At 39.1% G+C, this 27,818-nt stretch overlaps 1 protein-coding gene across 1 annotated transcript in view; it reads left to right on the top strand.

Moving 5' to 3' along the window:
• The window catches only part of PDE4DIP (phosphodiesterase 4D interacting protein), a 309,241-nt gene that overhangs the window by 46,094 nt on the left and 235,329 nt on the right, over window positions 1-27,818 (top strand). The window contains exon 3 of the mRNA XM_075182734.1: window positions 16,884-17,007. Within this exon, the coding sequence (XP_075038835.1) occupies window positions 16,884-17,007 (124 nt within the window). The remainder of the gene's footprint in view (window positions 1-16,883; window positions 17,008-27,818) is intronic.

The following is a 27,818-nucleotide window of genomic DNA, read 5'->3' as shown; positions in this document are numbered from 1 at the left end:
TATTGGGACTCTCTCTTAAACTCTGGTGAGCATAAATCACTGAGTATGTTGCCATTACCTCTTCAGCATAGGTGAACATGAGTTGTCACACACCTGTCTTATTAATTTAAGGAGTGCTTCTCTCCTTACTTGGTTGAAATTTTGCAGTTTAAATCCTCCTTATGTTCTATGCAATCTTTGTCAGTGATAAAAGTTACTCTGGATTCTAGACGGCCTGCTTTCTTTCTTCAGTTACCGGTTTCTGTTTCAACTCTGACTCTGTATTACAACTCCCACTAGAAACTAGATATGCACTTAGGACAAGGCAATAGAGGTGTTCATCTATAGCAAACCACCTTTCTCATAGAGAGCAATATTCTCACAGATACTCTGATGCCCCCGCTCTTGTACTCAAAGTAGTAAGAGCTTATCTTAGTAACCAAATAGCAATGAATATGTCAAAGGCAGGAGAATGGATGATACCTACTTGATGAGATAGACTCTGCACCTCCAGGTGCAGCAGTGTCTAACGCGCCCCTGGTCTTCGCAAGGGACCAGAGCAAGGAGGTTTGGATTTAGCTGCAAGGGACACACAGGGCCGCAGTTCACCAGGGCGTCTGCCAGTGAATTAGTAGGAGTAGGAGGTGTGTGTGAGAATAATCAACAGATAGATCAAGCCTGGCGTGTATGCAGTGCCAAAGGGAAATCCCAAAGTGTGGTCAGATCACCAGGGATCAGATGCCAAATCACCTTAGGAGGCAAAACAGATTTCAAGAGAGTAGTCTGGGAAAGCCAGTTCAATTGAGCCAAATATCTTCATGAGCCAAGTAAGAGTACCAGAGATTAGTCAGGGAAACCTGGATTAATAAACCAAATTACAGTTAACAAAAGGAGCACTGGAACACATGAACAGGGATGCTGAAGCAAGGTCTCACCTAATACCTTAATAGTGCCAGAGTCCAGTTTATATAGAGGAGCAAGGTGGGCTAATTGCCGGCGGCAGTGATGTCCCACACTGCCACTGGGTTTTCAGAAACAGCGCAACAGGAAACTAGACACACATGCGCGGTGCGGCCAGAATTTCGCAGTAGTGGAGAAGTAGGGACGGCACCTGACAGCACTCCCTCCTCTCCTGCTTTCCAAATGGTGTTTCTGACACTTTTTTATTAAATGCTTCCAAAAGTTGGTGGGCATGAAGGCTCTCCTTGTTAACCCAGGACCTCTTCTCTGGACCAAAACCTTTCAAATTGACTAAATACTGGTGCTGCCCTCAAAAAATACGAACGTCCAAGAGACGGTTGACCTCATATTCGTCACCAGAAGAAGTTCTATCAGGTGGACGGGAAGGTTCTTGAAAGAATTAATTAAGGAGAAAAGGTTTGAGGAGAGACACATGAAAGAAGTTGTGAATTCTGAGGGAGGGAGGAAGACGAAGCTTGAAATTTATGGATTTTTTGCATGGATTATAGTAATGAAACAGGGAGCCAATTTCATTTAAACCTTAGATTGTTTGATGGAAAGCCAAACCTCATCACCAAAGTGAGGAACAGGGAAGGTCCTATGGCGATGGTCAGCAGATCGCTTGTAGCATGCAGAAGACTCTGAGAGTTTAGCCTTGGTTTGGGCCCAAATTCAAGTGAAATCCCGGGAGAGAGTATCGGCTGTCAGAACAGAAGGATCACAGGTGGATGTAAAATCAGGAAGAATGGGATCTTTGTTAGAAATAAAGATGGGTAAGGAGCCAGTAGAGTCATGAAAATGATTATTATGAGAAAATTCAGCCCATGAGAGAAGGTTGCTCCAATTCGTCTGATTTTCAGAGGAGTAACATCAGAGAAACACTTCTAGATCCTGATTTACTCGTTCCATTTGACTGTTATCTTGTGTGTGGAATCCAGATCAGAATTTCAACTCAATCCCCAAGTTCTTAGAAAACGACCTCCAGAAGTGAGAGATGAAATGGACTCCCTGGTCTGAAATAATCTCTCGTAGACAGCCGTGTAGCCAGAATATCTCCTTTATAAAGATATCAGACAACTCAGAGGAGGAGGGGAGGCACTTTAAAGGAATAAAGTGAGCCAATTTCGAAAAAATGATCTAACATCACCCAGATGGTGCTGTCAGGGCCGTCATAACAACATTATGGGCCCCCGGGCAATGCAGTGCACCGGGGCCCCTACATACATATATATATATATATATATATATATATATATATATATGTATGTATAGAAATACAGATATAGATATAGATATATAGAGATAGAGATAGATGTACTTGCTCAGTGACCCTTGTAGGTTTTTTTGCAGGTTTTTTCTTTTGCAGGATTATTTATTCTAATTAAGAGCCGTGCCTATGGGGCCCCCTTGCCCGTGGGGTCCCCGGGCACCTGCCCATTGTGCCCATTGGAAAAGATGGCCCTGGGTGCTGTACCCATGACTCAAGGATAGGTCTGTATAAAGTCCATTGTGATGCTACACCAAGGACAATCCAGAGTAGGGAGAGGAAGGAGTTAACCCGGATGTGAACATCTGGGCACCTTGTGCCAAGCACAAATGTTGCAGGCTGAGACAAAGCTGCATTCATCCTAAAGAAGAGTAGGCCACCAAAAACGACATAAGAGGAGAGCCGAAGTCTTCTTAATTCCAGCATGACCAGACAACTTAGAACTGTGAGACTAATAAAGGGCTTTAATGCAGAGGTGAGGTTCTAAGTAGGAACAGCCAAAAGGAGGAGTCTTGGGTGAGTTAATGCTAGAATATTGACAGGATCAATAATGGGTCGTTGTTCCGCACCATAAAGAAGATCAACATTGCCAAAAGACCGGGAGAGAGCTTCGGCCCGAGATTTTCTGGAGCCAGGACGAAAGGTGAGATCAAAATCAAAAGATGACAAGCAAGCCTGCTGAGAGTTTGAACACTGAGCAGGTTTGCAGATAAGTGAGGTTTTTGTGATCGTTATATAAATAGTGACGGGATTCTGGACTCCCTCCAAAAGATGACACCATTCTTCTAATGCAGACTTGATAGCGAGTAGTTATTTATCCCCAATACCATAATTTCTCTCACAGGGTGAAATCTTTCTGGAGAAGAATCCACAAGGATGAAACTTCCCTGAAGAAGATACTTGGGTAAGAGCGGCTGCGACTCCTACAAAGGAGGCATCAACCTCCAGTGAGAAAGGTTTAAGCTGATCAGGTTCATGCAAAATGGTGGCTGAAGAGAAGGTCTTTTTCAAAGAAGAGAAGGCAGCCACAGCCTCAGGTGGCCAAGATTTAGGATTGGCAGGTATCTGGAGAGGTTGGTAATAGGAGAGATGAAGGTAGAGAAGTCCTTGACAAATTGTCAGTAATAATTGGTGAAGCCCTGTGCCTAGACTGCTTTCAAACCCTATGGCTGTGGCTAGTCGATGATTGCTTTTACCTTCTTGGGATCCATTTGTAAACCTGGTTTGAAGGCCTGGAACACAGCTGAGTCATTACAAAGACCGAAAGGCATTGCAAGATATTGATTGAGCAACTTCCTCTTCTTTAATTGCAAGATATTCGTAATGCCCTTTCCGGGTATTAAAGGCCATTTTCCTCTTGTCACTTTGCCATATATGGATGACATTAAAGTCTCCTCATAGGTTGAGTTTGGTAAATACCTTGGAACCACTGATCCGGTCAAATAATTCAGAGATGAGTGGTAGAGGGAATCGATTCTTTATTATTTTGGCTTTCAACTGTCAGTAGGCAATACATGGTCTACTATCAGAACTGTTATTATACGGTTTGAAGTACTACAGTCTGCAAGTGTCTCTGAAAGTCTCTAAGTACTACAGCTGTCAGAGATTACCATTATTAGAGACTTTGCTAATTAGTTGCTAGCAGTGTATCCTCTGTATCTGATCATCAGTTACTTTGGATGTTTTCAACATATTCAAAATAAATTCACAGTTGTTTGAACTTCTCTTCTGCCTCTATCTTGCCTTGGATTACCTAACATCAGGGGAGCTAGGAGAGCTCAGGTAACAGCTTTTTTGGTGAGTTTCCAAGTACATCATAATGTGTGTTAACATAATTTATACTGTACAGTCAAAGAGATTTATGCCTACATGCAGCTAACTGTTATGTGGGCAGGGAATGTTGATATTTTGCTTAAGAACTTCCTCTGGAAAATAATCCTATTTGAGATTAGGATCATTGACTAAAATGGCTAATTATTATGCATCCACACACAAGTATGAGTGTATTGCTCCCTCTGGCATTGTTATTAACGCTTCCCAGTGACTGAATGTGTGGCCCCACCAATAGGACCCAGAGAAGATTTACTAGGAACCGTCTTAACAACATAAGACTAGTGTGAGCTGAGGAGATGTGTGTGGTGAGAGTGTGACAGGCCAGTGTTAGAGAGGGAGATGTACTATCTAGCTCATGGACCTTTACACCACATACAGTGGCTTACAAAGTGGCACCCATAAGATGGAGCTGTCTTTCAGGACACAGGGACTGAGTGCACTGATCTCGGCCAGAGCATTGAGACACCATGACTGACAGTCTCTAGATGCCCAACAGAGACCAAGGGTGAAAAGGGAGACTTGACCCCATTTGTGGAGTACTTATGTCCAGGACAGCATGAGGAACATCAGTGTGCCCGGGGCTGTGACTTGTAGTATCACTTAACTAAGCTGAATGGGAAGTGAGGAGAAATGTATTCAACATGTAATGTGTACTGTGGCATCTATACATTGCCCTTCCTGGAGGAATGGGGGAGCAAAGAGAGGCAGTTTGCAGTGTTTGAAAGATACCAGTTACATCTGGGACTGGTGCTGAGTAGGGAAAAGGTGAGAAAATACAAATGAACCCTGACAAAATTTTCTCTGTGGAGCTACGGGAAGGTGGAGTTGTAGAGGACACCACTAATATTGATAGTGATACCAAAATGTGTATTTGATGTGTTTACAAGTGGGTAAAATTGCATATGTGCAACGTTGATTTAGTTTAAATGCCACATGTGTATGCCTATTGAAAAAATATTGGTCAGAAGCAGGACAAAGATCAGGCAAGGCAGCAACAACATGGTCCGGAGTGGAAGCCAGTGTCAGGGACCAAAGTCCAAAGCCGGGTCAATGCATGTAGAATTGTCAGGATTATGAACAGAGGTTGGGATAAAAACATTGGCAGATTGAGGCATTCCAATATATTTCAACCTATTTCCACTGTTTACACTGCTTGCCTTGATATCACTTAACTTCCCTATGCTAAGCATCACTGATCTGTACTGTTAAGACTGGGCTGATTGACTTATTGGGATTGGTTCCAGATGGTTTTATAAGGCTGTTAGCTTGTTTAGGGACTGTGTTCTCTCTGAGTTCTGTTGTCTGTTGGATTTTTGACCTTGTTGTTTATTGCCCATTCTTATCTACCACCTGCACTGACCTAAGCTGATGTATTAATTATCTGTGTCTGTTGTGTGCCATGGCCACGTTTTTTTGACCCCTAATAATCTATTTGCCGCATGCTATTAGTTTGATGTGTCCAGATTATTCTGCCCTTTATATTCAGCAACCATTTGTCATCTGGTTTTCACTCTGTATTGATTCTGGGGACTAATTTCCAGTATATCCTTTCTATGTACTAGTTAATAAATATAGCCTAAACTGTTTCACTAAGACCTGGAGGCAACTGAGTAACAGTGAGCATATATAGATCTATAGGAAACACAGTCACAGAGTCAGTGATCTGGCAATATGCTACTTTCAGGCAGAGGTTTTTGTTTAACCAAAAAATCATCATTTGCCAAGGCATCTGTATCCTTTGTGATGCCACAATAAGTAGAGGTAAGGATGGCGACCATCTAGGCACCTCTTCCCTGTAACATCACTTGCAGTGAGTTCATTCAAGTACTTTATTAAAAGGTGGAAAATCATGTATAGTAACAAGCAGTCCAGCATCAGGTAGCAGCCGAATGGATAGATACCTCATGCAAACTTCACCATCAATGCCTTCATCCACAACCTCCTCATTATTAGTACGTTTTCCAGCATCCAATTTACAAATGCAAAATTATTCTAATAATGCAAACAAAAAAACATCCTTGCATACTATGGCTGCTCTTGCTGCTTGGGGTGACCAAGAAGAGTAAGTTTAGTAAGCATAGTTTTAAATAACAATTGTCTGTGAAACAAGCATTTTCAAGAGGAACCAAGTATGACAGCTAGTATCCTGTTACACAACAGATAACTAAAGCCATGACAGCTATATTGGCATGTTCCAATTTCTGCCATCAATGCATCAGGTCTTAGCAGATTAGTTTAGATGATGTGTACACGCTACCAAATTCAATTTGGATTCCATTTCTCCTGAACAGCAATTCCGCAGCTGCACAGGGATTTAAACAAAAAGTAATTCACAATACCAAGTCATTCACAGGAATGCTGCTTTATGTATCCCTGGCTTCACTTAGAAACATACCGGTGTCAATCTATTAGGTTTCTCCAGTGTGCTGGAGTAAGGTAACATGTCTCCTTCTTCCTATCTCTTAATGTGCAGGACTTGATGTGTAGGTCTTGATAGCTTGTGGCTGTTCCTCCAGGCACTGAAGCATATAAATTGTGGAATTCCAACTCGTTACTACCTCTTCTTCAGCTGGTGGTATGGCAGATGATATTTTTTTCGCAACTACTGCAATGTTCTACATGCGGTCGTTGAATGCCAAAAATTCCCAGATATTTTATGAGCTTCAGATAGCATCTCCTGCACTGACCTGTCATTTTTAAAGAAATTTTGAACAGCCAAGTTTACTGTATGTGCAAACCATGGTACGTCTGTACATAATGTTCACTATGTTATCGTCAATGAGCGGGGTGATCCATTTTGCTATGACATTCCTGAGTTTTTGCTTTCGGTTTTATGCAAGCTACTCAAACCATTTGAAATGGTAATAAATTATATTATTTGTTACGACTCTGAGTGGTTTTGTAGATCCCTTGCCTCTGTCTATATAGGACTTGCCCAGGAGTGCGGAGTCTAATGGATAGGAGGTATTCAGCAGGGATCCCCGCAACGGCATATGGACTCCGCTGCTCCTATTCCGCATGTTGCGGTCTCCCAGGCAAGGACTGACAGAGGATAGTGGAGTCAACACACAATTACACAGTGAATGAGGTGACACAGAGTAAAGAGTTCTGGATTCACAGGCTTCAGCAATAATAGGAATAAAACACTGGAGATGGTAGCAATGCTGTAAAATAGTATATTGATTGATGGTACAATGGAAATGGAAGAATATATATATAACAGCAGATATTGAATACACAGCAATTAGGACACAGGCAGGATGCAGATCACATTATGCTACTTCATAATTGGTAACTCTTGACAACTGCATGGGATGAGTAAACAATAGTTCAAACATAGGATGACAAATGGAGAATGCGTGGATCCAATAATGTAACACACGGCAGATAGATGTGAATCACTGGTCAACAACAGTTCCAAGAGAATGAGAATGTAGAACTGTTGATCCGAAGATAAAGATGATTCTACGTAGCAGGTGGGTTACAGGTATCATGATAATTCTCAAAGCAGAACAGCAATAATCGTTGAACTCATGTACTAATAACAGTCCCAAAGATATAGTTGAACAGAAGAAACTTCAAACAGTTCATTACCTAGAAGTAGCAAGACCGAGGAGTATCCTAGCCGAGTATAAAACGGCAGATGACTGATGTCTTCCAATAAACATATGAATAAAGAAAACAGCACTGTTAGATCAGCTGGGCAAAATCAGGAACTTGAACCATAGCACTAGCTGCAGGCCGTAGTAAATCAGCGGGTAGATTAATCACAAGGAAAGTCTCAATAGAACCCGCTGTCTTGCAGTGCGCTGGTCTCCGCTACTCTGTCTTCAGCTTGGCTGTCACCGTGACAGCCAGGCACCAGAATGCGATCGCAGGGGTGGAGGAATCATTCCCCTGTGATCATGTGATCTGCCTGGGACAGATCACATGATCGCAGCCTGAAGACAGAGTAGCAGAGACCAGCGGACTGCAAGACAGCGGGCCCCCAGGTAAGTATGTGTTGCGCTGTTGCTCATGGGGGGAAGGGCCGTACTGGGCCCCATGATTTCTGATGGCGGCCCTGATTACAGGTACCAGGTACGGTGGTGGTAGATTGCAGAAGTCCAGCGAACAGGTAACAGCAGAGAAAGGTTCAGCGGGACAGCGTAGAACTACAAGTACCAGGTACAACGGTTGTAGATGCAGAAGTCCAGCAAGCAGGTAACAGCAGCGAGAGGTTCAGCAGACAGCGTGGAACTACAAGTACCAGGTACAACGGTTGTAGATGCAGAAGTCCATCAAACAGGTAACAGCAACGAAAGGTTCAGCAGACAGTGTGAAACTACAAGTACCAGGTACAATGGTTGTAGATCCAGAAGTCCAGCTAACAGGTAACAGCAATGAGAGGTTCAGTAGTGGCAGACAGGACCAAGGCAGACTGAGTAACACGAAGAACAGGCAATGAGCCAAGGACCATGGGTAGTTTAAGCAATACTCCAGAACCAATGAGAATCAAGCGGAGGTTCAAACAAGGTAGTCAGGAACACCTGTGCAAAGGTAGTATCTTAGAAACAGGAATAGGCTCAATCACAGTTCCCAGAGGCAAGTCACAGTGCCGGCACCTATCTATGGGACCGGCGTGTGACATTATTTTACTAAAAGTGAGTTCTGATGCTATCAGACTGTGTCAAATCATACACCTAATAAAACTACTGTAAAAGCGGCTAGAGAAGCTGAAGGAGGAGATGAAAGTCAGTAATTTTGCTGTATGTTGGATTTGTAAATCAAATTGTTTATTAGCTCCGCCAGGACCCAAGGGTTTGCCACACCTTGAAATTGAATCATTACAATTTGGCAACCATGCTTGATCCTAGGTTTAAGTCATATGCAATGTCTTTATTTCCAACAGACACACATCTTCACAGATGCAAACAGCTCATTGACAGCAAGATACCGGCTCAAGTCACAAATGAGATGTCCCCTGCTTCAGCGTCTCCAAAAAATTCTGCTACCAGAAAAAAAACTTACCTTTTTTAAAAGTCACACTGATGATGAGTCAACACAGTGCACCCATGTGAAAGATTATTATGACATCTGGTCAGGCGTAAAAGAAATGCCCAAATACATTGACACCTGTACCACATTTCAAATTGATACACCTTGTATTAATAGAATACAAATACAATGCATATCAGATAAAGATAATGTAAAAATTAGCATCCCAGTCAAAAAAAACTGGTGTTTATCAAAATCAACTACAAATTATATAAGGAAAACCATTGTTGCTGCCAATCATAAAAATTATCTGTAATGCTGGCATCTAGTGGGATGAACTAATTAATATTGTGTGATGATGATATTAACAGCAGTGATGAGGATGATGATGAGGGTGATAACATTGTCAACATTGAGGAAGATAACCACTGTTAGCCTAATGGCAATTAGTACATTGTTAAAATCCTTATCTATTCTGCAGCTCAACAATCCATAGCAAAATGTTCTCTTTTGTGGGGTAGCAAACAAATCAAACACTTCAGCCAAAAAAGTGACATTCCCTGTTGCAGAAGTGCTTTGTTTGTTAAGCTATGCACATGCTTTTTAAAATATAGATGGGAGCTCTCAAGGACATTTCAATTTTGTTTTTATTTTACATTATGGCCTTTGCACACCTTGATCTTTCGTCTTGTCCAAAATGTCTATTGATGCCGCTGTATTCTGTCTAATGAGCTTTTTGAGCTTTTATTACTGCCTCTCTATAATGTGCTTTCTAACATTGAAACTATTGTGTCCGTGGTCTTTCACCACTTATCTTCTGGTTGCAGGCCACCTAGATCTATCTTATTTTCTAAAATGTCTATTGATGCTGCTACAATTCGTCTACTGAGCTTTTATTACTACCTCTCCACAATGTGTTAGAACTGTGTCCTTATTCTGTATTTGGCCTGCTTTACAGTTCCGTTCATCTGGAGCTGCCGTACAGTTCCATATGGAACTGTACATGTGATAATCGAGGGGAGTGACCCAATGCGTTTCATCCAGCCGGACTTTCTCAAGGGGGTGTTTAGGATGATCATAGTTACTGTATTAATTCATGATGTGGAAACACAGTAACTACGATCAGACCACACTGGAGATGCCCAAACTCATTCTATCTTGGAAGTCAAGCAAGATGGAGCCTGGTAAGTAACAGGATGGGAGACTTCCTGAGAACACCATTTATGGTAGTTGCTGTTCCCACCATGTACCATAGGCTAGTTGTGGTAAGATGCCAGATTCCTTAAATACATAGTCATATATTTCAGCCATATATGACCACGATATGTACATCATTAACATAATACTGTTATCAGAAGAACCACTCCAATATCAGTATCCTAACCCCATTAATAAAGATAAACCCATCATTTCTTACTGAGTAACCATGAATGTATAAACTTTAAATTTGCTTAGGCCAATATGCATGCCTATATGATTCTCTATATGTCAATGTATTAATTTATATGTCTGGCATATCAGCTGCAGAATTTCACATTTTGGTTCATTTATATTTATTTCTTATGAAGCTATCGTTTTATAATCTGACCTATGCAATTGAGACCCCATATAAGATTATGCACATCGCTAAACCTAATTGTTGAAAGATATGGATTAATCCATGATGTGTACATGTTATGTTGTTACACCACGATTACACCAATTGGATGTTATCCAGGACAAGAAGATACAATCAGCAACAAGCAAATTGCACCAACCGATATAAGTAACAGTAAAGAGCCAAAATCTCCTAAACAGCCCTTTGAGAAAGTCTGGTTGGATGAAACACTTTGGTACACTCCCTTCGATTATCACGTGTACTGCAAAAACAGCGTTGTCAGGTGTGCGTTTCATTGCCTGTTGCCAGCACAACCAGGAACTTTTACTTATGTGCATTTGATACCCGGCTTGGAATTTCCCTATAAACGCAAGTACAATTTACACATCTTATATATCACATTAATGAAAGGAATATTGACTATCTGCTACTCGTTAATTGGATTATTGAAACTCTTTCCCATCAATCAGTTGTCTGTACTACCAACTTATGTATTGGAACACAATATCTCCTAACGGTTACCATTTCAATATTAACAAGTACAGTTTCAATATTTATGGCATCTATTTGAACTCATTCCTCAAAGTACAGGGAGATACAATCTCATTGAACATTTTTGCACCCTTTGCTAATTTATGGCCATTCACAATCTGGTTTTGGATATATATATTGGTAATTACTACAGCCTTATTGCAACAGAGTCTGATCTGAATTAAGAAAGTGCAATTTTATTTCTATTGGTGATTACTACAGCCTTATTGCAACAGAGTCTGATCTGAATTAAGAAAGTGCAATTTTATTTCTATTGTATGCTGTCCTTTCACTGTTTGTTTGTTTAAACCTTTTATTGCTAGGGTTTGTTGGGCGGGTTTATTGAGGGCTTGATTGAAGAACACTCATCGCATGTGTTTGTTAACCTTATATATTCATTGTAGTATGGCTGCAAGCCAGTGATTGCTGCACAGTTAGTGTGTATAGCTCTAAGTGTAAACATACAAGTGTAAAATAAAAATTTAAACAGCATAATTCTGAGTTATACCGGTGTTAAACAGGAGGAAACAGGAGAAGAACATTCTGCCTGTTATCACATGAACACAAGGACAACAGTCAGTATTCACTTGAAAAACCATATTCTACCCCTGATGTTTCCATCTCTCTCTGGCTTCAAGCTTCAAAACATGAAGACTGTTATGGACTCTGATCTTATTGTCTACTCAGCTCATGACCGTTTGTTTTATTTGTCAGTTTATTTTACCTGCAACATTGCCTCTGTTTAATCAGCCTGCTGTACTACTTGCTCAGCCACTCCCTACCCATGCTAGAGCTATTTCAGTCCCCTATCTCATCACTGTGCTTTCAATTCTACTTAATGCTTTGTCTGCCATCACAAGTAGGAAGAAATGATATTGAAATTGAACCACTCTCCTCTCTCATGACTCTCCAAAAACTCAACTACTCAATCACCTGCTCTTTATTTCTCTCCATTCAACACTTCCACCCGCTCCCCCACATGGCTCCCACATCATTACTCTATACTATCCAGACATTCATGAAAAAAATACATTTGCTGCAGCCTCACTCTGCACTAATTCTCTGATTACACAGGACATTGCAATTAGATAATTTTTTTAATTCCCTAATTTTTGCAATTTTACTCATAAATCCCAATGCTTGCCAAAATATTTTTCTTTCTCTCTTTTCATGGCATTATCTTTAGGACTATATCATCCCTCACCCATCCTGCAACACACACCTCTGTCCACATTGCCCCTTCATTACTTCACTCACTTCTAGTTAACATTCATGAACTCTTTTCCTATTTAAATTCAATAACTTTAACATCCTCACCCTGTCACCAGAAACTAAAGACACACATCTTACAATCATATTTCTTACCTTTCTTCCTCCCTGCTTCTATTAGCTGGTGATATATCACCTAATCCAGGTCCCCCTCACTTCTCCCACATCCATATATCTGAACATTACAGAAATCCAGCAAAATCTCAAATGCATCACCTGTCTCCCCTTTCTTCCAAAGTCCTTTAAATGTGCCCTTTGGAACGCACGCTCTGTTTGTAACAAACTTAACTCTGTACACGATCTAAACCTTCTAGCAATAACATAAACATGGCTCAAGCAATCAGACACTGCCTCACCTGCAGCCCTTTCACATGGTGGTCTCCATTTCACCCACACCCCCAGACCGAGAGGCAGACAAGGAGGTGGGGTTGGACTACTTCTTTCCCCACAATGCACGTTCACAGTTCTCCCAAATGTCCCATCACTCATGTTCACATCTTTAGAAGTACATGTTGTTAGGATTTTTAACCCGTTCTCTATGCGTGTTGCTGTCATCTATCGCACCCCTGGTCCACACCAACAATTTCTTGGACACTTCTTAGCGTGGCTCCCTCACTTATTTTCCTCTGACATCCTTCTTATCCTCTGAAATCATGGGTGATTTCAACATCCCTATTTCTAATCCACGTTCCAATGCCGCTTCCAAACTACTCTCTCTAACCTCCACACTTGACCTCTCCCAGTGGATTGAATCCGCTACTCATCAGGATGGCCACTGTCTTGATCTTGTTTTCTCTAGACTATGCTCAGTTTCTGATTTCCTTAACACTCCTTTTCCCCTCTCGGACCATCACCTTATTAGATACTCGTTCACTCCCAGTTCTTAACTCTCCCTAATGTCAAACTATTCCAAGCCTCCTCACAACCGCAGGAATATCAACTCTATTGATCGTCAACAGTTTTCCACCTCTCTCCAACACCTTCTCTCCCCAATTTCTACATTCTCCTCCTTGATCGGGCACTACCCCATTTTCACCAAAACCTAGCAACTGCCCTTGATCACGTGGCTCCAGCGACACTACATACTCCGCGTAGACTTCGCTGCCAACCGTGGCACACTAAAGTAACACGAACTCTACAAAAACTTTCTCGTAAAGCAGAACGTCACTGGCGGAAATCTTGTACCTCTAATGATTTCATCACATATACTGGTATCTACCACTCCTATTGAAATGCCCTGGAAACTGCAAAACAAACATACTTTCATTTTCTCATCTATGCTCAGGCTTCTAACCCCAAACGCCTTTTTAACACATTTAGATATCTTCTAAATCCTCCCGCCCCAAATCCTCCAACTACCATCCGTGCCCAGGATCTTGCTTCCTATTTCAAGGACAAAATACATAAGATCAGACTTGAAATGGTATCATCTCCCTCAACAAGCAATCAGCTCAATTCCTTTGTAGCACCCTCTAATACTCTTCATTTGATCCCACAAATGAAGAGGAAGTTTCTACTCTCTTCTCATCTTCCTACTCTACCTCCTGTCCTCTTGATCCCATTCCCTCACAAATTAGTAGGTCCCTGTCTTCTGTGCTCATCAACCCTCTAACTAAAATCTGTAATCTATCTCTTTCTACTGGTATTTTTCCATCACTATTCAAGCATGCAGTGATTACTCCCATTTAAAAAAAACAAAATTCTGACCCTAAGTCTCTCGCAAATTACTGCCACTGTGATCATTAGAAATTGAATGCTAATTATATAAATGCTAATGTAAATGCAAAAAAACTCAAAATGACTTGATTTTACCTGTTTTCACATTTTTTTATAATACATATCCAAAACCAAAACCTCAACACATGTGGTTTTTTGCCAATGCCAAAACACAAAGATGGTATTAGAACCAAAACCAAAATTCAGGGTCTGTGCACATCTCTAATTTCTACAGCTATATAGCTGAATGAACAGTAAATAATTGCGTTTGCAGTGGTCATTGTGTTGTATTGAGTGTGTAAAATGTGTAACAAATCAAATGTAAAGGATAAATCAGTCAGACTGTGCTGCAGTCCTGAGTGTACAGTAGATTGGACTATTAATAGTTAAAGTCATAAGGCTGTATTTCCCTAGTACAATCCAGGAAGAATGAGTGAGTGGCTGTAAGCTTCTACTTTAAATCTATAGACATGAGACATTGTTAATGCTTGATGACTGGCTTCTGTACTTTGATTGGCCTGATTCTCCAGCGGAAGTTAGTTTGCCAATATTTTGCTGCTCACAAATCCAGAAATGTAGCAGTTGCTGAGGAAAAGGAATTTGGGACAAAGAGAAAGGATGCCATCAGGGGCATGTTACAGATTTTTTACATATTAACAGGGTTCTCTAATTTTTTAGCTTATTTCACCTGAGGAAGCAAAATGCAAAACACGTGTTGAGAGTAGACTACAACTCTATTTTACAGTTGTTTATACTACTGTTGATGAATTCCTTGGGATAACATTTTGTCATTCTAACATTTCTGCTAAATTTTTTGATATATGATATTTATTTCAGTTAATAGATATTTTTCTGAATGGATTTCATTTTGTATTTTTATTCTAATATAAAGTATAAGGGGCATATTCAATTGACAGCGGGATCGCCGAAAATCCCGCGCTCAAAAAATATTACCGTTAATACGGTAATATCTCGCTGGATTTCAGATCGCAGCTCAGGGAGCTGCGAGCTGAAATCCAGCGAGTAAATTACTCTATTAACGGTTTTCCCGTGCAGGATTACCGTAATAACGGTAATATTTTTTGAGCGCGGGATTTCGCCGATCCCGCCGTCAATTGAATATGCCCCTTAGAGTTAGCATATGTTTTAATATTAATCTGCATTTCATGTTGATGTTCTTTAGTACATATATGGTATATGACAAAGAGGCACTAGTTTCCATTTGCCATTTGTTGTATCATTTATAGTGCAGTGCAAAATAATAACCAAAATTCCTCCCTTCTTTGTAGTTATGTTTATGAGGCTGTAGTGACCAGCCAGTTGTGGACTATCTATGCTGTCAGTTACATATACTGGCTCAACTGGTAGCCGAGTCTATTGAGCACCTTTGATTTCAGGAGGGACCCCCGCAAGGAAGTGTCCCTTTGCCCAAAATGCCCACACTTTGTGGCTTCAAGATTACCTTACTATGCAGCTGCTGGTGAGAGCTGCTGTAGATAAAAGCAGTGATATAGTGAGGATGAACAGTGAGTCACAGTTAAACTGGGTACACACTACAGAAAATTACTGCAGATGCGATTCCTATAATGATTTTACCAAAGTAATGATGAGCATTCAGATTTAGGTGGATACATCTACATGATTTACCTTCAGCTCTGTGCTCTTCATCCCTCTAATGCGATATCTTAGCAAACGGGCATTTATCATGTGATCGTCACGATAATTGGATGAAAAACTTGTAGTGTGTACCCAGCTTTAGAGACAGACCAACCTTTGAGGCATACAGCTAAGATTCAGGAACTAGCCAAAAACAAGCCGAGGTCAGTATTAAAGAGAGACAAGTGTAGACAAATCCAAGCTTGGTCAATAACAGGTAAACAATAATAGCAATAACAATGGAGATCTGTAATAATATTAAAATAATATTGTCTCTCTGGAATTGAGGTAAGAACAGATCAGTTTAAATAAACAAGACAGATGAGGTTAGCAAGATGTTCCCCACACAAAACTACATGTGCAAACCTGGGATCTATGAGAATGGCATTTTTTCACTTCCCCTCATCTCCTTCTTCTTTACCATTTTCCTCCTTCCTCAAAGGGAAGTATTTCACGTTTGCCTCAAACATGTGTATGTGCATTGTACAAAAGATTTCACCTCAACATTTGTGGGCTGATGCTTGGCTGCATACATATGTGTCCAAAGAAATAGCTCTAAAAAGATGCACATAGAAAGCATATTTAAAACAGCATATTTTACTCCAACACATCTTAAGATGACTTCAGCTCTTCACCAGTAGCAAACGTGGCAGGTGTATGCCAGATACACCTACACCCAACCAAATCATAAGCACAAGAATTTTTTTTTTAACATTTATGTTGATAGCAAAACAGGAATTCACTGTTAGGTGTGATTTACATAAAAGATCTTTAATTATACAGCAGGTATAATCTTCCTCAAAGTAGCAAATCCTCATTCTCCCACAAGTACACCCACGAAATTCATAAAATATAGATATGTTCAATTAAGAAAGCACTATCAGCTGCATAGATCAACATGCAATCGTCCAATCACAAGCAGTTAGCCAGTGCTGGCAACCGTCATCATCATCAGTAGACATTTGCACCCCTGTATTTTATGCATACACCCAACTCTGCATGAGCCTATGATTCCTATGGATAATGATCATTCTAAAACGAAGTGCATAATATGTGAAAATAATATTAATTGTGAATTGTTATTGTGATTATTTTCAGGACTGATAGTGGAAATTTGACTAGCTGCAATGAACCGGAGTCATTTCAACAATATAAGCAGAGGCAGGAGGAAATTAAGCAAGTTCAGGAGCTTCTAGAAAACAAAATTCAGTTTCTGCAGGAGGTAAGAGGAATGAGAAATGTCAAAGAAACAACATTTTTGGTGTATTTTTTGCAATGTCCTGTTATCAGTGTTATAAAATGACAAATTCATATTTTTTGGGTTTATGAAAATAAACTACTCTTATTATGAAGTTGGGACTTTTGGTAAATTTCATTTACACATGAATATTTTATTGAACTCTAGTTGCTATGTTTGCAGTTCTGCTCTTTCTCATCAAGAGCTTGAAATGCTTGTACTAACATGACAATATTTCTTGCTCCATTCACTGACGTAACAGTGCGACAACCTTCCAGATAGTATGCAAAACTTTAAGATAATCAGCGATATCACAAGTACTTATAGTTTGCAGCATAGTGAAAGGTAACAGCTTAAGGGGCACATTTATCAACAGCCACATAAAATAAAAAATAGTTTTCAATCCTTATCGCATTGATAAGGATTGAACTATTTTTCATATTTATTAAAAACTCTCCAGAGGAGCAGCAGCCACAAAAAATTGTTGTTTCTGTGAAGTTAAAAACTTTCCTGCCTCTTCATTCCTTAAGCTGCTGTTATTCATAGAAGCCTTGTGCGCATCCTCTGTCTGAAAACTTCTCTGCACTTCACTGTTGCAGAGAGTGGTGTGTGACAGGGAGGAATCATGTGATCCCTCCACACATGCGCTGTAGAGCTCTGGTCTTCGGAGCAGAACTGAACAGAGCAAAAAAATAGCAGAAACGGTAATGTACGTCAGCCTGAGCTGGCGTACATAACCGTATGTGTAAAACCATTTCCATTCACTGTTAAATTGTGGTACATAGCAGTCCCCATAGACATCCATGGGGACTGCTATGTATTAGGAAAAAAAAGTGCAAAGCAGCAGATATTTATCATATCCGATATCTATGATATCTGCTGCGATGCACTGTTGATAGATGAGGCAAATACTTCAATTTAGGTCTATTCCCCAAAAACTGCTGTTTTCAGGGAATAGACGCCAATCGAAGGTTTAAAAAATAGGCCCCTAACAGAGAAAAGCTAAAATAAGCCCCATCAAATAACAGTAAACATGTTATTGTAATGTAAACATAGATTATTGCAGTTAATTTAAGAAAGTAAATTATGGTTACCAGATACCCCATTTCCCAAAGACCGTACTAATTTTCGGGTTCTACATATCCCCAGCAAATTATTTCCTGGGATGTGGTCTATTGAAGCATAACTTAATAAATTGTCACCAAGTTATTATAATGTATGTCCCCATCAATCTGCTTTGTTCTTAATGATTAGCAATTTGAATTGGAAAGAGAAAATCTCTCAAGGTTGTTGCCAATAATACTCATTATTACTGAAGCATAGCAGCTATCTTGAGGTCTTTTCTTGGATTGTGACCCAGCCATTATTTTGTCATTTGAATTCTTTGTGTCTGTTATATGATTCTATAAATACAAGATAATTGGCGCTACAAAAATGTATTATAAATAATAAAAGGTAAACGGATATATCTGGAAATGAGCTGCAGCTAGAAGATGGGAAAGCGACAACCCATAAAAATAATTAGTCCCAGCGCAAAAACATATCACCAGAAGAAATATATATATAATTGAGAGATACCAATCTGTGCAAAAAATGAACAAATTATTCAATGTAAATCACATGACATTATATTTTAAAAACAAACATTTTAAAACAAATTAAAATATGCAATTCTAGCTATAGCATATAAGTGTAATATAATTCAACCAATACACCTTGTGCATTAATAAACAAGAATCCAGACCTCCAGATGGTTAGTGACTCACATAAATTCAATTAGGGAGAAAGAAATATCCCATATGTATTGACATGCCAGGAATGTTCCGATATATTATGAGGACAACAAGAAGTTAGATTACCAGAGATGATATCCACTGATATTGGCCGACTACAGCAAGGTAGAAATAAATATATGATACCTCTCACGAACTCCGCCTGTATTTGCCAAGCGCGGCTCTCCAGATTGAAACGATCAATGAACTCAATGAATTCTTTCCATTGAGCCAGAAAAGTACAGCTATCCATTTGTTTTATAAAAGTACTTGGAATGACTTTCAAGAACTTTGTGTTAAAAATAAAAATAAGGATCTAGGCAAATGTAATTTGTCAAGGTCTGAAAGACAAGCATTAAAGCATTTCCAAAATTATACTTCTATAGTCATTAGGTCTATAGACAAAGGTGGGGGTGTTGTTATTCTGGATAGAGAATACTACATTAAGGAAGCATTGAGACAATTAAATGACAATACTTTCTATTGTAAATTATTGAGAGACCCTACTAAATCATTTCAATACAATCTAAATTGTCTATTAGATTCTGCCCTTGCTGAGGGGGTCATATCAAAGGAAGAACATGTTTTTTTGTGTAGTTGTCACCCTATCACACCTGTTTTTTATAATTTTGCCCAAAATTCCCAAATCTCTAACACTACCACCAGGGCGTCCTATTATTTCGGGTATTAGTTCTCTAACTTCAAATCTATCTTTTTCTGTTGATCACTTTTTGCAGAAATATGTGTTGTCACTCAAATCTTATATTAGAAACACCATGCATATTTTAAATTTGGTAGACAATATTGTTTGGCAATCTAGTTAAAAATGTATGACTCTTGACGTACAGTTTTTATATACTCACATTCCTCACTTAGCTGATTCAGCAGCTATAGAAAAAGTTTTAGAAAGGGACCCGGATATTTCTACTGGTCAAAAAAGATTTCTTCTTGATGCAATTATGTTTATCTTAACTCGTAATTATTTTTTGTTTGAATCTACTTATTATCTTCAGGTTATGGGAACGGCCATGGGTCCAGGTTCGCCCCAAGCTATGCTAACCTCTACATGGGGAGTTAGGGGGGCCATTCGGGGGGAACCTGGTGCTCTAAGGCCGTTATATTGATGATCTTTTTATTATTTGGAATGGTGATGAAATATCTGCACAACAATTTATTCACTACCTTAACACTAATGTATATGGGTTGAGTTTTACACATCAAATTAATTCTACTTCTATTACTTTCTTGGATGTTACCCCCTCAGTGAATGATAGCTCTATTAAATCGGCTAATTATAACAAATTAGTAGATTCTAGTTCTTACCTTCATTTCACTAGTAGCCATTATAAACCTTGGATTACTAATATTCTGAAAGGGCAGGTGAGTAGACTAAGGAGGAATTGCTCGAAAGTCAATGATTTTAAGGTACAAGCTGAAATTATGCACAATAAATTCTTAAATAGAGGTTATCCTGATGGTTTAATACAAGAAGCTAAAGATTTTGCATTACAACAGGATAGAAGTAATTTATTAGTCCCTAATAAACTGAAAAAAATTCAATCGACATATAAAAAAGATTATTTACATGTGTTCATTTCTAAATATAATAGTAAATCATGTCAGATTAGAAATATTGTATTTAGGAATTATAAAGTTTTACAACAGGATTCTATTTTAGGAAATATTCTGGGATCGAAGCCAAAAGTAGTTTTCAAGAGAAATAATAATTTGAAAAATCTTCTAGCTCCTAGTGTATTGAGAAAAGAACCAATATGTAATGTTACTGATAAAAAAGGTTCATGGTGGCCATCAACTAGACCAAGTGGATGTTACAGATGTAACAAAAGGGTCTGTCTAACCTGCTGTCAGGATTTCCCAGGTATGACCACCGAGAGAGCGTAAGTGGTTAAAGTGCCTTTATTAAGAACACAAATAACAGTCCACCACGGATTGTGGCACAGATATACAGAAATGAAAAGACAGAGCAACAGTTCAATGGGAACAACAATATAGAAGACTTAACAGATCCGTAGATGGTATTCAGCGCAGCAGGTGTAGAGAGAGCAACAATAGCAGATCTTGGAATAGCGGTGCACGGCAACCACGGATAAGTCTCACAAAGGAAGTCCAGTCCTGATGAGAGACCTGAACTCACAGAACTTGGTAAGGCAGACTGGAGCTGACAACTTGGTAATGCAGACTGGAGCTGACAACTTTGTAATGCAGACAGGAGCTGACAACTTGGTAATGCAGACTGGAGCTGACAACTTGCTAATGCAGACTGGAGCTGACAACTTGGTAATGCAGACAGGAGCTGACAACTTGGTAATGCAGACTGGAGCTGACAACTTGGCAATGCAGACTGGAGCTGACAACTTGGTAATGCAGACTGGAGCTGACAACTTGATAATGCAGACTGGAGCTGACAACTTGGTAATGCAGACTGGAGCTGACAACTTGATAATGCAGACTGGAACTGACAACTTGGTAATGCACACAGGAACAAAGCACATGGCAATGCTCACAGGAGTGACCTGATGATCTGGCCCAGACTGTTTGAAGCAGGCAGGTTTGTATAGGCCTCATGCAGCTGAAACCACTCCCAGTGATCAAGGAAAATAATCAAAGTAGCACAGTGGCCCCTTTGGTGGGCAGTGGTACTACAAGTAGAATACATAACAAATCCAATAAAGTCACTGCAGTCAGCAGCTGCAGAGTGCAAGTCGTGACACCTGCAAATTTGTGGAAAATGGAAAAAAGGTTATACACTCTAGAATTAATGTATTTGAGTTCCAAATTAATTTAGTTTACTAATTAGTTTATTAATTGTGACTCTACTTTTATTATCTATGTATTGAACTGCCCATGTGGCCTTCAATATGTGGGTCGGACCACCCGGTCCTTGAAAATTAGGTTCCGTGAACACAGACTTAATATTCTATGGGGGCTTTTAACACATAGTGTGTCCAGACATTTTTTCTATAAACATGAATGCTCACTAATAGGGCTGACTATTACGGGAGTGGAAAAATTTGATAATACCTCTAGAGGGCGAGACAAATATAAAAACCTATGCTGAGGTGAAGCCTTCTGGATTTCTAAGCTACAAACATTGTCACCTGATGGGCTTAATAAAATTATAGAAGTTAATGATTGCTATTTATAATTAACTTTATTTTTCTATGTGAATCTTGCGAGATATATGGAGTATTGTGATCTCTTTTTACATTACACTTGAAGTTGTTTCCCCCTCAAGTAATCTTAATTACTCTTGAAGCTACGCAGAGTTTAGTCTGGTCAGTGTTTGGATGGGAGACCTGTAATATACATGAGTCATTCCACATATAGAAATATACACTTTTATTTATTTGTGCTTTATTCAAGCCATTTATTAAGGATTATCGATATAGTAGTGAGTTTAATATCTGAAGGTTCAGATTGGAATATTATTGAGATCTAGTGATCAATTTGTTAGCATTCACGTTTAAAGATCCACTTTATTGAGTATCAATGGGAGAAGTCGGATTCCGCATATGTTTTTGGAGAAGATTGCAATCGGTGCAATATTATATTTTCTTTTACATATTTTATTATCTGTTCTGAAATGTGAGCCTATTCTATAGAAGGGATACGTTATATATGTAATTGTATAATCATATATTGCTTCTAAATTATTTTGTGCTGAGGAAAACACCCTCAGGTGTTTATAATGGACCATTTAACAATCTATCAATCACAAACTGTTTAATGGCTTTATATAGGAAGCTATTGTGTGGACTAGTCTATTGCTTTGAAAAAGTTTCCTGGGAGCAGACGAAACACGTCAGCAGCTGAATAAATAATCTACCCTTGTGGATCCTAAAGACTCCTTGCACCGATTGGTATCTCTCAATTATATATATATATATATATATATATATATATATATACATATATATATATTTCTTCTGGTGATATGTGTTTGCACTGGGACTTTTGGATTTCTCCGTTATATGATTCCCTTGTCTTGGTTTAATACTTTGGAGTCTCTGTTACTTATCACAATTCTCTTTTGTTTAATATAGAGATTAAAGAGTTATATTTACCGTTAATTTCATTTCTTAAATACTCTATGTCTGTCCTTAAAATCTATCTTGCTAGATCAGGTTTGGATGGAGCACACACTTTACGAGGACCTTGTGGAAGGACAAATAGTTGTTCTGTCTTCCCAAATTAATTTCCTCTTGCAAAGTAACAAATATTGCTCTAACAAGATCTACAGTATGTAATTGTTCTTCACTTTCATTAGTTTGTTGTGGACAGAGAAATTCTGTATGATCTTATTATTGATATAAAAAGGAGAACCTACTTTAGGTAAATAGCAGTTTTAGTTCTTAATACCATTTTGTCTGTAGAAATGTTTAGGAAAGTCATGTAGTTCTGGAACATGACAAGCAGATGTGATTGCTTCAAAACTTTAAATGTAAGTCATTTGTAGGAGATATACAATTTTTCGAAAGGAATCAAATACTAAGGCTTCCTAAACATTATTAAAATTCAAAGGAGAACTGAAAAATAAGATTTCTGAATGACAATTTAGTATCCAGAAACATAATGAGTGCAGATTCTTGAACTTGAGGGTAAATAGAGCTAAGCCATTGTCAAACCCCTCTATGAGGAAAATCTAGAACAATTGTTACTGTGGCAGAGGTGGAATAATCTATCTTAGTTTTACACCACAAACTGATTTTTTTACAGATTCTGTAATAAACAATGGAAGAAGTTTTTTTTATTGCTTTAAGAGGTAAGTCAACTACTGTGTCTCAACCTCGACTGCTCAATATCCATGCCATCAAAGAGATAGAGTCCTATTTGGATAAAGAACTGGACCTTGATGCAAAAGATCTGATCGACATGACAGAGTTATATACACTGCAAAAAGAGCCTTAAACGGCACAGAAGAGCTCTAAACACAACAAAAGAGTTAAAACCACTGCAAAAGAGAATAAATCCTCCCTTCCTTCTCCATCCTTTTTTTTTTTTATCTTCTCTCTCCCCCCACCACTCTCTTCAGACCTTACACCAAGAGAATACAGAAAGAAAAAGAAAAAGATAACAGTCAAAATGAAAAGAGAACACACACCAGCAATAATACCCTTCAAGAAAAAAAAATCACAAAAAGATAAGCCCATTAAAAACCTGTTTTTTAAATAGAAAAGTTATCACCCCAGACCTATACCCTAAATCAACACACTACAGTTGTGCCAGTGGACTCACAGGAAATTAACTCCTGATCCTCATCTATACGGCAGCCTACACCAAAAATTACTCAAACCAAACAAATGTAGACAGTTCAGAAAACCTTTGCCTTCCCCAACCCACTGCAAACTATGAATGACAAGGCCAAAATGGAAGGATTATCATGACCTTTTTCTTGCTTACTTTAGGGTGTGGGTAATGAAAGGATATGGAGGGAAAACATACCCTAGTTGAAAGCTATTTGGCTATGATGCAGTGCATATATTCCCACTGCTCTTATGTCTCTGTAACATGAGTAAACTTAACTATTTTAGGGTTTTGATCAATAATTGAAAAACTTCTTGTGCAGAGACCATTCTCTTGGATGAATTTGACATATTCACTATAGTATTGTTTGTTATTATTTTTTTGCCTGTTTTATGAAGTTCAGAAAGAGACCTTACATTTTTCTCTGGCCATGACATGTTTGTTTTTGTTTTTGTCAGAGACCACTTCTGTTGTCAGAAAATGTCTTGAGATGTCTGTGTCAAGGAAAGACTGAAAGTTTTGAATTTGTTGCCAAACTGCTCTCATCTTCAGGGTGTTTGTGTACAGATTTTTGCTATGCCCCTGTTAGTAGGTAAGCTTCACAACTTATGGTGCTGGAGTCCATATGAGAACAATCATTTCTGGTTCTTAAAGGGACATGCTTTGGTTTTTTTTTTAACTTTGAAACTTGCCACCAGGTGACCTTTGAGTTCAAATTGTGATTTCATTTGGCTAGTAGATGCAGTTGCAGGTTCCACATATGCCACCTTCCCAAGGAACAAAACCAACCTATGGCTAATGAGAACTTTCCCAGGAAACTGAGACAAATCCTTATCAAAGTCAATTATTGTGAATGAATCTAGCATAAATTGAGAGCTGATAAATCTTTCTTGTGATAAAGCCATATTGCCTCTTGTTGTGTCTCGCTGTACTCCAAAGAACTGCAGATGTTGAGAGGGCACAAAATTATTTTTGGCTGCATTGATGACCCAGCCTTGTTGTTGTAGGACTAAAATTACCTTACCATATTCTCTGCAATGTGTTCTGACTTTCCTATGGCAAGACGGTTGTCCAGATATGGCCCCAGAGCAACTTCTTGTTTTCCGAGAGCAGCCATAAGAACTGCTACCATTTTATTGAAGGTCCATGGAGAAGTACAGAGGAAGAAAAGTGAACTGGAAGTGAAAAAACGCAGAAATTTATGACGCTGTGTCAAAATAGTAATGTGGAAATACGAGGTATGTCTATTAAATAGCGAGACTGTGATTTTACCTAGTAAACAAAGCAGTCAGAACCGGTTATAAACAGGGGCGGGCTGGGGCGGGGGGCAGGGGGCATGCATCAGCGCATAGGTGGCCGCATCACATGACAGGCGATGCGGCCACATCGCCTGTCATGTGATGCAGCCGCCTGTGCGCCCCCCCGATTCGCCAGCCTGCGCCTGGTTATAAATGCATATGTAGTAACCTTGAACCTGTCTGAACCTGCATGACAAGTTGTAACACTCTATGAAGTTCAGTTAATTGTGAGTCGCCATTTAGTTTGGTTGTGTTTTCTGTAGAGTGCCGAAAAAATGCTAAGTTTAAAAGATGAACAACATGTCAATTTGAAATTTTTAGTAAAATTGCACAAAACACCAACAGAATGTTTTAGAATGCTTACTACGGCCTATGGGAATGACTGTCTGTCTTGTGCGCATGTGTTTGAGTGGCACAAAAGATTTAGCGAGGGACGTGAGAATGTCGAAGATGATGAACGCCCTGGACGACCTTGCACATCAAGAACCAAAGAAAATGTAGAAAAAATCATTCAGATTTGAATGATAGTGAATCCGTGAACATTGACAAATACACCGTATGTAAAATTTTGCGTGAGGACCTTAACATGACGAAAGTTTGTGCAAATATGGCCCCAAGGGATCTCACACCAAAGCAAAAAGAATGTCACAAGGATTGTTGTGTTGACATTCTGCAGCAACTTGACACAGATCCGAACCTGTTTCATAAAGTAATCACTTGTGATGAGACCTGGATCTTCCAGTATGATCCTAAAACATAAGACAGTCAATGCACTGGAAAAAACCGTTATCACCAAGAATGAAAAAAGCTTGTCAAAGCAAGACAAAATTCAAAGCAATGCTGATTGTTTTTTTCGATATTAAGGGTGTAATTTTGGAAGAATGGGTTCCAGAAGGCAACAGTTAATCAGCATTATTATAAGGAAGTTTTGAAAAAGCTGAGAGAAAGAGTCAGAAAGAAACGCCGCAACTGTGGAAAAATGGTTTCTTTCTTCACCAGGACAATGCGCCTGCTAACACAGCACTTTCTGTGAAGCAGTTTTTGACCGACAAACATATTACTACAGTTGAACATCCTCCATATTCGCCCGATTTAGCACCTTGCGATTTCTATGTTTTTCCCAAAAGTTAAATTCCGTGCTTAAAGGGACACATTTTGAGTCAGTTGATGCTCTAAAGAAGAAAACCGCAGATATGTTGAAACAAGTGACAGAAATTGATTTGCTCCAGGCCTTTGACCAATGGAAAACAAGATGACAGTGATGTATTATTGCAAATGGGGAGTATATTGAAGGAGAGAAACATTACATTTGTAATACCTATAAATAAAGATCAGTTATTTAATAGACATACCTCGTAAGCCTCCTCTAAATCTATTGAGGTACGAAAATCTACTTTTCCTATCACATTGAGAATGGAAATCACAGTCTCGCATGAACAAACCAATTGAGTCTTTGTAAATCGGGAATAGTTTGAGTTCTGAAATTGCGTGATGACTTCTTTACCAGGAAAAGCTTTTATAAAAAGCCAGCATTCCTCTGGATTGTAGGAAGAGGACAGATGGCTTTTGATTTCAGAAAATTTTGTAGACTGTCTTGTAATGCTTGTAACTCCACTGGGGAGTATAGAGTTCGGGATTTTATAAATTTGTTTTTAAAAATTCAGTGTCGTATCCTGTAGTGTTAATATTTAGGACCCACTGATCCTGAGTGGTAATCCTGAGAGTTGAGTAGTATTAATCGTAGATTGAGGAGTATAAGCTGCACAAAAAACTCCACTGTAAGCATCTGGTAAAATATTATTACTTGCTCCATATTGTAAATTGTGAGACTTGCTACTTCTCTTCCCTTGAACAGGGTACTGAGAAAAAACAGTACAACTAACTATACAATTCCTAATAAATAATGTAGAAAACACCTCTAACTAGTGGCTTACGTATGATGTCTTTCTGCTTTTTGGTGGCATGCTCCAGTTCCATTGTTGCAGGGCTTTGCTTCGGAGTAGTGCCTGCCATAGAACAAACAGTGCAGGTCCAAGTGTATGCATAGAGCAAAGAGTAAATGCTGCTCCTGTGTTTTAAACTGGAATTACCCTGAAATTACAGCACACATGCCCCTGGTTATGTGTTCCAGTACTTTTTGTATGAAACTATGTGGCATACTATGAATTGGGGGCACCTCTATGTGGCATACTATGAAGTGGAGGCACAACAATGTGCCATACTATGAATTGGGTGCACAATTATGTGGCATGTTATGAATTGGGGGAACAACAATATGGCAACTATGTGGCAAGATATGAATTGGTGGCACAACTATGTGGCATAATTTGAACTGGGGCAGTACTGTGTGACATATCTTGGATGATTATTTGTCCATCCCATTACTATTAATATTATTATATTAGTATAATAAAGTAAGATATAATAAAATGTAATAATAGCCGGAACACTGATAGAAAAA

This window comes from Mixophyes fleayi, chromosome 8, assembly GCF_038048845.1.
Source record: "Mixophyes fleayi isolate aMixFle1 chromosome 8, aMixFle1.hap1, whole genome shotgun sequence".
Lineage (NCBI taxonomy): Eukaryota > Metazoa > Chordata > Amphibia > Anura > Limnodynastidae > Mixophyes > Mixophyes fleayi.
Note: the sequence above shows the minus strand (reverse complement) of the source record. Positions and strands in the feature narration are given on the sequence as shown.